This window comes from Apus apus, chromosome 1 (assembly GCF_020740795.1).
Source record: "Apus apus isolate bApuApu2 chromosome 1, bApuApu2.pri.cur, whole genome shotgun sequence".
NCBI classification, from domain to species: Eukaryota; Metazoa; Chordata; class Aves; order Apodiformes; family Apodidae; genus Apus; species Apus apus.
This window is the reverse complement of record NC_067282.1, coordinates 99269129-99283671: the sequence shown is the minus strand read 5'-3', so window position 1 is coordinate 99283671 and position 14543 is coordinate 99269129. Positions and strand designations below refer to the sequence as shown.

Sequence of the window (14543 nt, the reverse complement as noted above, 5' to 3'; positions counted from 1 at the left end):
AGCACAGGTGTGCTTGAGTAAACATGAGCAGGAAGAAATTTCTGATAAATTCAGTAAGAAATTAGGAGCAATGCTGCTAAAGACATTTCTTAAGAACTATGAGAGTGTTAAAGGTAGAGCTGATATTGCAGGGTGTTTTAATATCCTGCACTCTAATTACAAATGAGGGCAGAGGTGATTTATCAAGAAACCACTCCCTTTCCAGATACAGGGCTACAAAAACAAGGGTAGTTATAAGAAGTACTTTAAGGTACTATGATAGCAAACTTGGCAGCGCTAGGTTAATGGTTGGACTTGATTATCTTAAAGGTCTTTTCCAACAAAAATGATTCTATGAAGAAGGATAATAACAGTAATAACAGTTCATTAATATACCGCTGTGCAGGGCAAGCATATCAGAGCACTTTGCAAATACTCATTAACTGTTCACCACACCCTGGGAAGAAACCACTTAGCCAGTATTAACCGGGTATAAGAAGCAGAGGAAATGGAGGAGCCAGAGAATCCCCAAATCCTGATGTCACTTTAAAACTCAGCTGCACAGTCATCCTGCAGCCCCAGCCAGTCAGGGGAGCTCAGACCGAGCAGTTTGTCTAGGGACGCACATGTGGCATACAGCCTTCATGGAAAAAAGATCATACACATGGTTTCACTGAGACTGGTAACAAGTCAAATCCTTCTTAGCCACTTACTTCATCAAGAAAGAGCTGTGCAAAGGTTTGGTATTCCTCACTGCTTGTATTGCTAAAGCCTGGAGAGTATTTCACATTTGTTATCCGCACCGTGCCACTCAGTTTCTGGACAGCTGCAAAGTAAGAAAAAGACAATTTAAATACGTGTCACACACAAGTGTGTGACAGTCACTGGCCTGCCTGGCCACATGAGGCATGCATCAGCTTATCCCAGAAGAGGGCCAGCCCTTTGAAATGTAGCCCAAACTCCAAATGCCTAAACACAGGCATCCAGTACTATAGTCTGCTGCAAACCTTTGCAGCACCAAGGTCCTTTATCCTCCAACCTCAGAGGAAGGCTAGACACCTGCCTAGGATTTAGGCACCTACATTTTAGATGGCTTTTGTAAGATCAGATGAACCCTAGGAGGATGTATACTTCCTCCCTGAAGCTGTATCTGCTGAATCACATTAAGGCAGTCTCAAATGTTTTAGGTTATTTCTCAATATCACTGATTCTGACATTGTCACTACAGATACTGAAGGTGATCACAGCAGGAGAGAAGGGCTTCTCAAGACAAGATTCATACCCTTAGCATCTTTTTAGTGGCTACCCAGCCAAGCTGATTGCCATAATCCAATACCATGAACATTGACAGCAAACCTTCACACAGATCATCACTTCTAGCATACCAAAATCTAACATTTCCATGTTTTATATGAATGGCATAGTCTTCACCAAAGCCTTCAAGAACTCCATCATCTGAATGAGGACTAATTTTTAAATGGTTTCTGAATCAAGCTGCCAGTCTTTACTTTCTGGTGCACCAGCTTGTTTTCCTCCCTACACACATCTGTTCTGACTTCAGCAGTATATAGGGCACCAGGTTCCAGCCCTGAGACTGTCAGACTCCTGTAGCAAGTTTCAGTCTCACATATTAGCTGCTTTTTTCTGAAGCAGCAAGAACTGAAAAGTGGGGCTTTGCATAAAGTCTGTGTACCACGTTACATCAGAGTTGGTTCTAGTCACATTGGGGTCAAATAGTCCTTTGAACTGGGACAGGTACTAGAGGAAAAGAAACACTCATCAAGCAAAGCTTTGCAGGGGAGAGGAGAAAGTCGTGCCTGCTTAAAGCAAGCCACCGAGGCAGGCTTCCTTTATCCCAGCATACTTTTGATCTCAAAGGAATCCTTACCACCACCAGTCAGATCAAAGGATTTGGGCTTGCTTTTAGCTATGGCTTGTCCTGTCATATGAACATTGGTATTTAGAAGATAAACCACATTAAGTTATCTGATGGTGAGAGGGGAAAATATTCTGAACAATTCTTGAATGAAAAAATACATAATCAGTATTTAAAAGATGTGATGAACTACGAGGAGTTGGCTGAGGTTGACCCTCCAGATCAGAGATGTTACCACAAGGAGGAGCTATATATCACAAATCGCCAAACATCGTGTTTTTTGCCGTCTGAATTTCCTGCCCTGGGCTAGTGGGATACCTCTATGGTGGCTCTTCCTTTTGTTTCCTAGGCATAATCCCTTCACAAGCTTCTTTCCCAGCAAAAGCACTTCGCTTAGGATTTGATTAATCAGAAAAAGAACAGAAAAATAAAACAAGCTTTTTCAACTAAAATTGTTGGTGTAGAATTCTTAAAATTGTTTTCCTGCTGGAAGAAAACAAGGTTTGGGTTTTTTTGTCAGTTAAAATTAGCTATTTTGATATTTTTTTTAATAAACATTTTTTGTTTCCATTACAAAAAATAAAAATCAACCACATCTTCTACTCTTTCCTACATCAAAAGGGGCAGAGGGAACACAAAGCAAAGCTGTAAATGGAGCTTTTTTTATTCAGGTCAACATGTTGTTTGGTCAAAAATAGTTGGTTTCCTTCATTTAGCCCCCGAGGTCCCAAATCAGTTATTTGCCCAGCTCTGTTCCCAGGTCTCAGCCATGCCAGGCAGGTAATTTGCCTTCCCAGGTCTCTAAGGTAACTCTATAGGTGGCTGCTGCTGCAGTGCTCTGCTGCCGTATAGCAAAAGGACAAGCAGCATATGTTTTGATGAGCCACACAAGTTGCTTTGTCTGCTTCGAGATGAAAAAATATAACATTGATAAAACTAACTGTCAAATGACCAGAAAGATAATTTTTTTTTATGTGCTGATTGGAGGGAGAGAAAAAAAAAAAAAAAAAAAAAGAGTGCTGATTCCTGCAAGGAAATTATTGTTACATTGAAAAACTAGTTTCAGACACCTTTACCCCAGACCACTGATGCCAGCTGTGCATCTCTCCTGGCTTTACTTTTCATGCAGCTGAATTACCTCACGTGCAGACCCCACCCAATGCACACTCACCCTGGTCCATGGCGGGGCTCGGTGCTGGGCTGGGAGCTGGAGAGATGCCTGGCAAAGTTGGTGGCCCCAGGGATCTGGCATATTGCTCTGCCCAAGAGCTGTTCTCTCTTCTAATCTCTACAAGCGCTCTGAGAGTGGTGTTGAGGGTGGGAACACCAGCATCCCCAGTGGCTGGCAGAGTGATACTGGAGCCATCTTGAGAGCTGGCTTGAGGCACACCAAAAGTAGTGCGACTTCTGGTGGGAGCAGAGGCTGTTTGGTTTGGAAAGACCAGCAATGGTGGACTGGATTGCTCTTGGCCAGCTGTGCCTGTGGGCACGTTTGTGAGGGCAGCCTCTTGCTGCGATGCACTGGAGGAAGCCTCTGCTGCAGAACTTTGTTGTGATGGACTTACAGCCAGCTGCTGCTCTGCACTCATGGCTGGTTCCTCACTGGCTGCAGTTCCTTTGGACATGGAGTTGTTGTCCCTGCTGAAACCCATCTGTGTTGCTGGAACTTTTCTCCAAGCTGCTGGAGGAGCGTCGGTGGGAGAACGACCATGGGGTGCTTGCTTGTCACCCAGGGGCAGGGCAACAGGGAGGCGTACAGCAGTGCTCAGCTCAGAGCCTACAGCCTCCACCATCTCCGTGGTGGCAGGGGAAGAAGGGCCTGCAGGACTCGCTTCTTCAGGAGCAAGCTCTGTGCTGTTTGTTACTTCAGGAGCCATCATTTCAGTGAGAGGGTCCACAATCTCACCTGCAACACAGCAAATGCACATTGAAATGGGACCTCACACTGGACAAAGAGGCACCAGGGTCTGACCTGAAAATGGGACTGAGACCACTCAGCCACCCATAACAGCATTAGAGAAACAGGTCTTGGGTATCTCCTGAACACATTGTAGCATACACGATTTTTTTGGTGGTGAATCTGGTTTGTACCTACACAAAGAAGCAGATTTGATTCCTGGTCTCCTCTCCTGGTTGGCAGGTCATGGATCATTTCAGTGAGAGGAAATTAGCCACAAACATTCCAAAGGAGTAAAAAGTACACTTCATGTTGCTCAACAGTCAGTTATTAGGCTAATCAAAAAGAATCTCAGATTTCATCTGAAGGGGTCACCTTCATGTTCTGAGACAGATCATATCCAGTCCTTCTGCCAGAGATTGCAAAGGTGCATCTATATATATAGTGTGCTCTATAAACAGTTGCAATAAAAGTAGAGGTAAAACACCTCTATTTATGCCAAACTTTCAGGGCAAAGGGGAACTACACTCCAATCTTCTGCTCACCCTCACAGTTTCTTCCAGGTCGGGATGGATTGGTATCCATCGTTGTCTTGCATCTGCACAGGTACGAGCCCATCAAATTGATACACTCTGCAAATGTGGAGCAGTCATTCTCAGCAAGAGAAGCACATTCATCCCAGTCTGTTAAGAACAAAACCAAAATCAGTCAGACAGCCTCTCTTCTGGCTACATTATGCTAGAAAAAATCACAAATATGAAGGATAATGGGTACAAGTTGCTACTGGGGAGATTCCAACTGAAGAAAGGAGGAAAAATGTTCACAATGAGAACAATCAGCCACTGTAATAATTTCCACAGGGAAGTGCTGGATCCTCCAACATTGAATACATTTAAGATTCAGCTGGTCAGAACACTGGGCAATGTTGTCTAGATTGTGCTTTAGCCAAGAAAGGTTGGACCAGGTGATCCTTGAGATCCCTTTTAACCGGGTATTCTACAATTCTGTGATTCTATAAAATAGACCTTTCTTCAGTTCTTCAATTTATGGATGTGGTCTTCCTCTTTCATTGCTTACCTGATAGACAGGCTCTGAGTGATGCAGTACATGACCTGTGTTCCTGTTCTCTCACATAAAAAACAACCTTTGGCCTTGTGCTCTGAAAAACTTTTTCTCCAGGTAAAGAATTTTTAAGCCTTTTTTGTTTAGAAGTAAATACTTACTTGAAGTGAAAAAAATATCATAGGTTTGTACTATTGCTACAGCAAAAGCACACATTATGCCAAGTTCTGTGTACAGTACCTTCAGATACGTCAGGTAATTAATAGATAAGTTACCACTAGCTACCAGTAGATGGAATCTGAAATAGAGAGTTAATCCAAATAATCTTCTGCTTCAAATAAAAGACAAGAAACTCCCACGAGAAGCACTCTTCAGATCTTAACAGAGGAAGTGGTAACAGCAAAAAACCTCATTTTGTAAAAGATTTCTTCTGAAAGGCAATACTTTAAAACTGTGACTCTCTTTCTGGTAGCCTCAGAAAAAGAGATCCTGGTTCATCAATGCATGAATATGCTCTAAGGGTGTTCCTTATGTCTAATTTCAGCTGCCCTGGATCAGTTAGAGATGCTTCTTTCGTAAAGTTATAGACCTATTTCATTGCCGAGTCTCTTCATTCTTGAAAGATTTAGATCTGGAGTCTTATATTACCACTCACACCCTGTTCTAGCAAACATGTAAAGGCCAGGTTAATGCTTTGGACATAAATAATCTCAGTGAATCCCATGGGAGTGCTCCTGTGTGCACTCTCTTGTGCATACACCTTCACTACCCCAGGGCTGTAAGTGAAGAAGAGCAGAAAACTAGACTGAAAACTGTGTTTTGGGACAAGCAATTCTGATCAGAGGCTAGAAAACTGTTTTGAACAACACATTATCGTAAGTGTTTGTTCTGAAAACATGCAGAGACTAATCACTGTGATCATTTCTCTGAAAAAAAGGAAAGTCCCATTCTAGAAACAGAAAGCACAGAGCAGGTGTGTGCATGCACATATATGCATTCATCTTTCTGTTTGCAGACAGCCTTCCTCTTTCGTCTTCTTCCAGCTAATATTTCAATTTATTTTCCTTTCTTCCTCATTAGATAGCTGTTGAATCCATGATTCTTTTCATTAGACAATTTCATGTGCCTATGGCCAGCATCTGCCTCTTACATTACAGGCTAAGCCACTTAGGGGGAATACACAAACATGCAGGATTGACTAAAGCACCAGCAATGAAAGTGCCCTCATTAATGTCTTACTATGCTATAAAGTAACTGTGACTCTCCATGGCTTCAAATACTATCTGAGAGATGCTCCCGTGCTAACTGCCGAATAGCTTACATTCACTGGCTCCACTTTCTCTAAGGGTTTCCTTTTCATCATTTAGCATGGCTGTCTGAGCAAATTCCCTCACCTCTGATGGCCACATTCAGTCACGCATCAGGCTAAAGCACTTGTGATCTCTTCTCAGTGCTCACTGGCACTAGTACGTAGTACTTGCACATATATACACACACAATGCACTTTTTTCCTCTATAAACATTACACTTCAGCCAATGTGCTCTCCTTCTGCACTCTTGGCACCTCTCTGGCCTTTGACATTTGGGAAGTGTCATCCCCACACATTCCCACCTTTTTGTTCTCTCTCATTATCCATTATACCCGTAAGAAGTACATGTAATAGGTACAAATCTGTGAAATACCTTGCCTAATGATGTTGCACATGCTAAAGGTTTGCATGACTGCATGGGAAACCCATGGAGGAGAAACCCAAATAAATCACTTTGGATTCAGGGAGTTCTGGAGCTGAAAGCAGTTGGTAGCTAAGAGAGTATTTAGTGAGTCATCATCTACATTTGCTGCATCCTTACACTTCTCCAGGAATTGGCTCCTGGCTGCTACCAAGGACATGATATTGTGCTAGATCTATCTTGGACCTGACTCAGCACACATCCCTTTCTCTTTTCTCACCATGCCTCACACAAGGTACAGACATTTTAGTGTCTCTATTCATCATGGCAGTAAACTTAATAATTCATGAGTCTTCAAAGAGAGGTGCATTGCTCCATTCCCTTCAGCTGCGCTCTCCCTTCTGACTTCTCATCCTTCCTGTTTCAAAGTTGAATTCCCTGCTCTGTCACTGTCACTAAGCCAAGCACGTAACCTTTTGGTGGCCAGGCTCCACAGAGGATCCAGGTGGCCTTGCTTCACTGGGCCAAGAGGATCTGTGCAGGTTTACTGTCACAGGGCACATCCCAGGACTCTTGTGGTTCAGGAAGCAAAACAGCTCATTGTACAAATCTTTCCTTAATGTACTGCAGTTCTTCATCTCATTCTTCACGTGTGACTTTAGGAAACTCCTGTCAAACAAATGCTCATTTGGGCAGAGCTAAGAAATAGACCTCTTTTCTCTATGACTAAGGAGGAGTGGAGGCCAGGGCTGTGCTCCTGGCTAAGAGCAGTGCTACTGGAAGCCAGATGGTTTTCTGCAATTAAAGAACGAGTCCAGAGCTATTGCCTTCTTCCTCCCCATTCTTTCAGTCCAGGATCAATATTTGTAAAGCATTTTGGCATCAGCATCTTGCAATTTAATATCTGCTACCACTGCCATATTTGTTGGCTTCAGATGCAACTTGTTTTTTTCCCATCCTGTTTCCCTTAACCTCCATAGGCTCTTCAGCTACAAAGTGAGTTTTCCCTGATCACAGTAAATAAACTTTTTTAAGGGCACAATACACTGCAAAGAGAAATAACCCATTTTGTTGGCTTTGGCTACTTCCTGAACTCTGGCTCTGCCAGCTGGGAAACCTGAAGCCAAAACCTGTGAAGATAAAAATGGTGATTACTGAAGGTCAAACAAAGGCCTAGTTTAACATAAATTCCATACATGTTTCTTTAGTCCTATTAACTGAGAGGACATTTGGGAAATTCTTTTGCTGGATTTCTATAGTGAAGATGTTAGACTTCTTTTCTTAAACCCTGACCCAAATACAACCCCACAGCCGTGAAGCACAAAACTGTCTAGAGGGCATGTGTATCTAAAGGCTACAAATATTCTACAGTAGTCATATCTGCAATTCAGTTTGAGAAAGATATGGCAAACTTCCAACTGCCTACAAAGAGGAGAGGGAGCAAAATTAACAGGGAAACCTAGGGCTCCTTCATCGGACCCCTTCTGGGCCTATGGATAAAAGCCCAAGGAGGAGTTTTCATCCCATGGTTTTCCCTTCAACAAATCACATACCTAGTCTCTCTGTAAAGTACTTTTCAAGGAGAATGCTGGCGATACAGTGCATGATCAAAATACAAACCCTGCTTTCTTCTTTGAAAAGATAAGAATAATAAAAATTACCTTCTACCACAGTGTTTTGCTGATCCACCAGAACTGTAGAGCCATTGTGCAGGTAAGAAAGCACTGGGGCAAATGTGGAGGCATCGACTGGAAACTCAGGATCCTGCACAGTGATTCTGAGCCTCACAATGATGCTTCCAGCTTGCAGGGATTCAATCTGCACTTTCAGATTCCCAGATTGGTATAAAGCAGAAATGTTGGGTGGAAATGAATTTTCAAGCTGAGTAAAGGGAGAGAAGCATCAACAACCAGAAGCTCAACAAGAATAACTAATTTTAAAACTATGGTGGTGCCATTTTAAAGATTTATATATGCACAATGTAGAAAGTTATGCAAAAAGAAAAGTTTCAGGGCTTCAGAAATTTTACTTTTCAGACATTATTGAGTCACAAAGAAGTGTGAATTTCCTTGGTGCACTTAGGTACCCTTGAAAATGGTACCCATCTGACCACTGGTCTAATAAACCTATTTTCATTTTGGCTCAAGGGAGCAGAATGCCTTCTGCCCCTTTTTCCCTGCCTCACAGCTGAATTGGCCTGGAAGATCTGCATGCACCAGATTCTTGATATTAGCTCTGCATGTCATGTAAACTTTTCATCCCAAGCCTCCTGTACATCCACCTTAGCTCCCAGACACTAGAACTTGGTCATCTCCATAGGAGCAAACTCTGGCTGAATTTTGGCTGCTACAAGCTAGCAGTCCCGCAGGCAGTGCCCAGGCAGGGGATGATGCTTAGCATTGGCCAGGGGCCAGTTCCAACAGGCAATGTGAATGTGACCACCTTACTTTGGAAGACCCAACTGCACGGATGCAAGCTGGTTTGTGCCAATTGCTGTCAGTGCCAGAGGAAGTTTAAAAAAATGTTTAATTTCCCAGTATGGGAATCCCTTTACATCCCAGGGATTATTTCAAACTCTCCAGTTCAAGTCCAGCCTGAAGATGAGTCTGGTGATCAATCTCACAATCAGAGACAAGAAAAATGTGGCTGGATAAGCTCAAAAAAATGAGTTCGAGGCAACTCAACTTCAAGGCAGTATCATAATTAATCTTTACCAATCGGGCCAAGTAGATATATCAGTTACAAATGGTGTTACTCTGAACACTAAAGCTGGCACACTGCTGTCAGTGTTTGAGCTGTGCAGGAACTGGTAGTTTCACCTTACATGTCCAGCAGGAATTTCCATGCTTGAACCTTTTGTTCCTATATGCACCTCAAAGCATGCCTTTGAGCACACAACGTGTGGTGCCACAAATCAACACCACTTTGTTCCCAGCCAGCCTTTGTTCCAAGAATTCCTACAAACCAGCTGTTTTAATTGGTCTAAATTCAGACCAGGGTGGGGATGCATGAAAAAGGAAGGAGAGAGGAAGTAAGGGGGTTATTGTTCTCCCAAACACCCAAGGAGGCAGAAGCAACACAGATGGGCAATGCCCCTTTTCCTTCTCAGTCCCATGATGCCAATTAGGTCTGCATTGTTCCCAGAGGAGATTCACCCACAAAAAACCTCCTTCACAACAAAAAGCAAATACTTGCAGCTGTGAGAAACAAAACCATGTCAGGAGGTTCACCTTGCAATTTCTCATGCCTTTGAAAATATAGTTCTGATATTGTGGGGTTTTTAACTGAGATTTATGTTCACATATGCTATGAGCCCCCCTTTGTTTTGGGAAAGTCTCGTTTTGGATGGAGAACCAAGCTACTCTCTTTGGGCCCTGTTGTCTACAAAAACCCTGTAGGAGAATGCTGTATCTAAAACACTTCCCCTGTTTGCGAAAAGCTGAGAGCTGCCCACAGACTTCATGACTCAAGTTTTTTCTACAGCTGATTACACCTCAGCAGTGGCTACATGTGTGCATGCAAAGAATGGGGCTGGAGAAGAAAGCCTGACCTAGTCACTTTTCCTTAAAGAAGAAAGAGCTTTGAGAGCAGTCATTTACTGAGAAGACAGCATTGAAATAAATGTCAGCAATGTCATTTCAATAATCCATTCAAAAGCCTCAAGTCAATTTAGTGTGAGTTTATTGCCAAACTAAAGATCCAAGGAAAGCAGTCCCTGTTGCATGCCTGCATTTTTAATCCCTTTACTTTTCTGTTGAGGAAAATTCTCATTGGTTCCATTGCTAATAAGGCCAAGGACTTGATCTATTTAGTCAGTTGAATTTTATTTTAATTATAAAGAAAGGTCAGAGGGAACAGTAGGATGATTTTCAAGGGATACTTCAGCCAGGCATAAAATCCTTTATTATATTAAATACATGCTAAATTGAAAAAAAAATATATTATCCATAGATATTTTAGCATTACCTGTGTAAGCAACAGTCTTGAAAATTCTTCATATGCTGAGCTGCTGGCATTATGGAAATCATCAGTGAAGTTGTAGTTGAGAATCCTCATAGTAATACCAAATATCTTGGCCTCTGTAGGACACAATAAAACACACAAAGCAGAAGAGGAGGATTCAATCAAAACTGATGTACCCAGATCAAAGTCTCAGATGGTGGAGGGAGAAAGGAGGGAGAAGGTTGAGAGATTTTGGTATTAAACCAAGAAAATAAAGCCAATATTCTGCCACAAGCTTCCTATACATTGAGAAGATGCACTTACACCAGGTCCAAAAAGATATTTAGGTGTCTAATTACAACTGCGTGAGGACCAGTTATATCCCTAATTCTTGCAGACCTGACCTTACATAACAGTTGAGTTGTCTGTGAGTTCATTTCTGGTCCACCAGTCACAATCATTTTTTCCTGATCTTGATAGTGTGGATAGTAAGTATATTCTTAAACTTAAAATAATCACAAGAAACAAACAGTGCACAGCACTTCTCTGTCTGGTAAGCCCTGACAGGTAACGTACAGAGCATGTGAGCCATAACAATGAGCCAAGGAATCTATTAAACACTTTAACCTGTATAAACAATGTGAGGCTGTTATTCTTTGGACTGATCTTTGGAAAACTTTTTCTTCTTCTCGAGGGCTCCAATTTCATACTCTGAAGTTCAGCCTCCTGTCTCCGTAATTACTAGACCTCCCATTTTCCCTCTACAAAGGGAGTAATTTCCTTCTGACCCAAACTGGAGTAATCCCTCATCTGATCAAAGGAAAGGCTCTTGTGACTAAACATAAACAGCAGCATTCTCACTGTGGCCAGTACTAAATAGTTCACTGCCTGCTTTTTGAAGAAAACATGGAGAGATTTATTTCTTTATTTGCATAAAGGCTTAGGGAATAATTTCAGGATAAAGAAAAAACAAAATAATGCTTGATCAACACACTAGGGTTTTGTGAAGCTAGCATCACTGGCTAATTGAACAAAATTATGCAAGTATTCTGCAAGCTTTCTTACACAGCCTTTGTTATTCCCTTTAATCCTGGTCACTCATAAATATTCAACAGAATCTGGCCTTCCTTTGGGCACTCACATTAGCTCAGCTGAGCCCTTGACAAACCAGTTGACTGTATTTCTCACTGGCCACATCCATCAACCAGGAAAAATTGGGGCCTGATGGGAGAGGGGTGGCAGCAGAATGCAGTGCCAGGTTAAAAAAACCAAAACCAACAACAAACCAAACCAAACCAAATAAATAAATAAATAAGGAAAAAAAAGTGTTGTGGCTTAGCCTGATATCTGTAACAGTCTGAGTCAGCTCCAGCCCTGCTTTATCAACTAACGCCAGACCTGTGCTGCTTGATAGTCCCGGTTGCGTAAATGCTGGGGTAGAGAAGAGAGGAAGGAAATGCAGCTCAGGAAGGACCAAATGGATGATTGCTGAACTGCAAATGAGTGGAAAGAGGGAGAGTGAAGGAGAAAAAAAGAATAATTTCTATTTTAAAGTGGCTATTTACCTGTTTTAACATTTTGACGGGAGACGCTGTTTTTTCCACAGGTTTCATAGCTGATCTCTACTGAATACATCACACCTGCTTCCAGTCCAGACACATCCATTTTCATTTCCTCTGTCTTCAGGTTTTGGACTATCTCTTTGCCCTTGAACACTTGGACTTGGAAAGTATGGTTCAGAGCTGAAGCAACATGCCAGGACATTTCAAAGCTGTTGCTGGTAACTTGGAAGATTCGGTGGTTTCTAACTTCAGACGGATCTATTGCGGTCCCCAGATAAGTCATCACAGAAAAACAACAACATTTAATCTTTAAAGCACTGTGCTATCCTAAATCTATTACAGCCAAGCACTTTGAGAATAAGTAGGAGAGGCTCCTCTTCACATTAGGTCAGGACAGATTCAGCCCCTAACACAGTACCAGGCCCCCCTGTCCATGAAGCATCCCACTAGAGTAATTAATTGGGTGCTCACTCTTTTTATTTCCTTTTACTATTTGTATTTGTGTTGAATCTCCACTAATAATCAGCCAGTGAGTTACAGGTCTAAGTGACAGAAATAAGTTCAGAATAGTGAATCTGTGCACTCTACATAAGTTCACACCTGCTGTGCCTCTTGTCACTTTAATCATCAAAATGCACCTCTTTGGGCGAAGGCTGCCTTGATTCCTGCCTGGAAAAACCCTGCAGACCCCAAGTTTTAGAGACTGGAGGCAGAATGGTGGGCAGTATTTCACATATTCATGTCACTCTAGTCCGGTGTAATCATTATCATGTCAATGGGAAAAGACAGGAACCTTCAGAGATTATTCTTCTCCTTGAAGGAGGAGAAAGTGTCTAAACAGGGTAGGGATAAGTGCCCTCCAGCAGATCCTGTCTGTCTCCACTAACCAGAGAGACAGCCGAGACTAGACACACTCCTGTAAAAAGCAGGAGTCAGGTGAGATGACCATCATCCCCATTGTTAACCTAGAGACTGTGGCATGCTGCTGCCACAACTTCAACTCCTTCATGCTAACAGCTAGCCTGAGGAAAAATATATGCTCTTTTTCAATAGGACACAATTGTTTCCAGGTGTCTGAATCATATGGCAGCCAAGTGCCCCCAAAGCCATGTCACCCCTCCTCTAGAGGGACTTCAGTTTAATTCCTTTAGCTTCAGCTTGGATCAAAAGTTGTGGGTGAAATTCAAGAATATCCAGTCTGTGTCTCTAACCTAGGCAAAGAACTACTTAAAGCTGTTTCCTCCCACAAGAACAGGATGTCACTAGAAGAATCATAATGACTCCTGCCTGAAAGGGCTCAAGTCACCCATATAAAGACAAATCTACTGGGTTTTGCTCCCACTGTAGTCCCTCTGACAGCAATCATGTATAGCAGGGACCGTGCTCACAAAGGCTAACTCCAGTGTGGGGGAGCTGCAACCAACCTCTCTGACTCACCAGTCAGCCACCAACAGCTTCATGGACTCAAAATCAAGAGAATCACATTCCTGTGGCCATGACCAGGAGGAGCTCCTGGTGTCAGCAGCAGGTCGTCCCATACCTCATTCCAGGACAAGCCTGGGATGCATGGTGAGCTGAGTCTAGGGCGAGTGAGTGGTGCTGGCCTTGCACAACCTTTGCTGGCAGGCTTCTCATGCTGGAGGATTACCCAGCACAAGCCCTATGATGGGACCTGCACTTGAATGGCTCATTAGGCACAAGTGGCTCAAGGAGCCCAGCGTGGCCACCTCCACTTCTAGGAGGCCAGTTCCCTTCAGCAGCCATGGCAATAATAGTAGGCCTTCACCAGTGGTTACTCCTCAGCATCACAGTCCCCATCTACTGGGGGAGCCTCTCTTTCCATAGGTGGAGATTCACTCCAAAACCATTATCAGCTTCTGTGAACACCTTCCTGTAACTCAACCAGCCCCAGGACAAAGGGATCAAAGAGTGGCTGAACTAAAAGCAAGAAGATATTCATTCAAATCCAAGGTTACTTACAGCACTCAGCATCTGCAGATTGGTTAGTCATGGGCAAGACACTTGAGTTACTTATAGATGGGGAGCTATTGCTAATGTTAATGAGATCCAACAGTGAACCTAGAGCAGATGCTGCCATGCCTAGGGGAAAAACAGTATTATCAAAGAGCTAAAACATTCCTAGCAAAGCAAATCCAAACTAATACCATTCATGTTTTCTGCAGCTGAAAAGCAGCAATACAAGTAATATAAATAGAAATCAAAATAAACATTATCATATCACAAAAGCATAAAGTAATATAATATCTTAATTTTTGAGATTAAAGGATTGTAAAATTGTATTCTAACTAAAGCACTGAACTGCATGCACTTACTTATCTCATTATCTTTAAGCCTATTAGCAAGATCATTGATGTCTGTAGGCTGGAAGTATTTTGCCTTAGTATTTTGCTGAACTGGTGCCACGAAGTATTATTTCACCCAACAGCTGCCATATGTGGCACCTTCTCCCACTAGGAGGAGAAGGGGCACTGTGTCCCTCTTTGCTTTGTAGGTGGCTCCTATGATAGACCACAAGGTTCTGCAGAAGCATCCT

General features: G+C 42.6%; 1 protein-coding gene across 1 annotated transcript in view; it reads right to left on the bottom strand.

The window, feature by feature from the left end:
- UMODL1 (uromodulin like 1) overlaps positions 1-14543 on the bottom strand; it is a 53281-nt gene that overhangs the window by 22474 nt on the left and 16264 nt on the right. Inside the window, exons 7-14 of the mRNA XM_051614358.1 lie at positions 13966-14089; positions 12408-12531; positions 11993-12296; positions 10452-10564; positions 8147-8366; positions 4298-4435; positions 3027-3761; positions 693-805 (exon numbers count right to left, since the gene is read on the bottom strand). Coding sequence (XP_051470318.1) covers positions 693-805; positions 3027-3761; positions 4298-4435; positions 8147-8366; positions 10452-10564; positions 11993-12296; positions 12408-12531; positions 13966-14089 — 1871 coding nt within the window. The remainder of the gene's footprint in view (positions 1-692; positions 806-3026; positions 3762-4297; positions 4436-8146; positions 8367-10451; positions 10565-11992; positions 12297-12407; positions 12532-13965; positions 14090-14543) is intronic.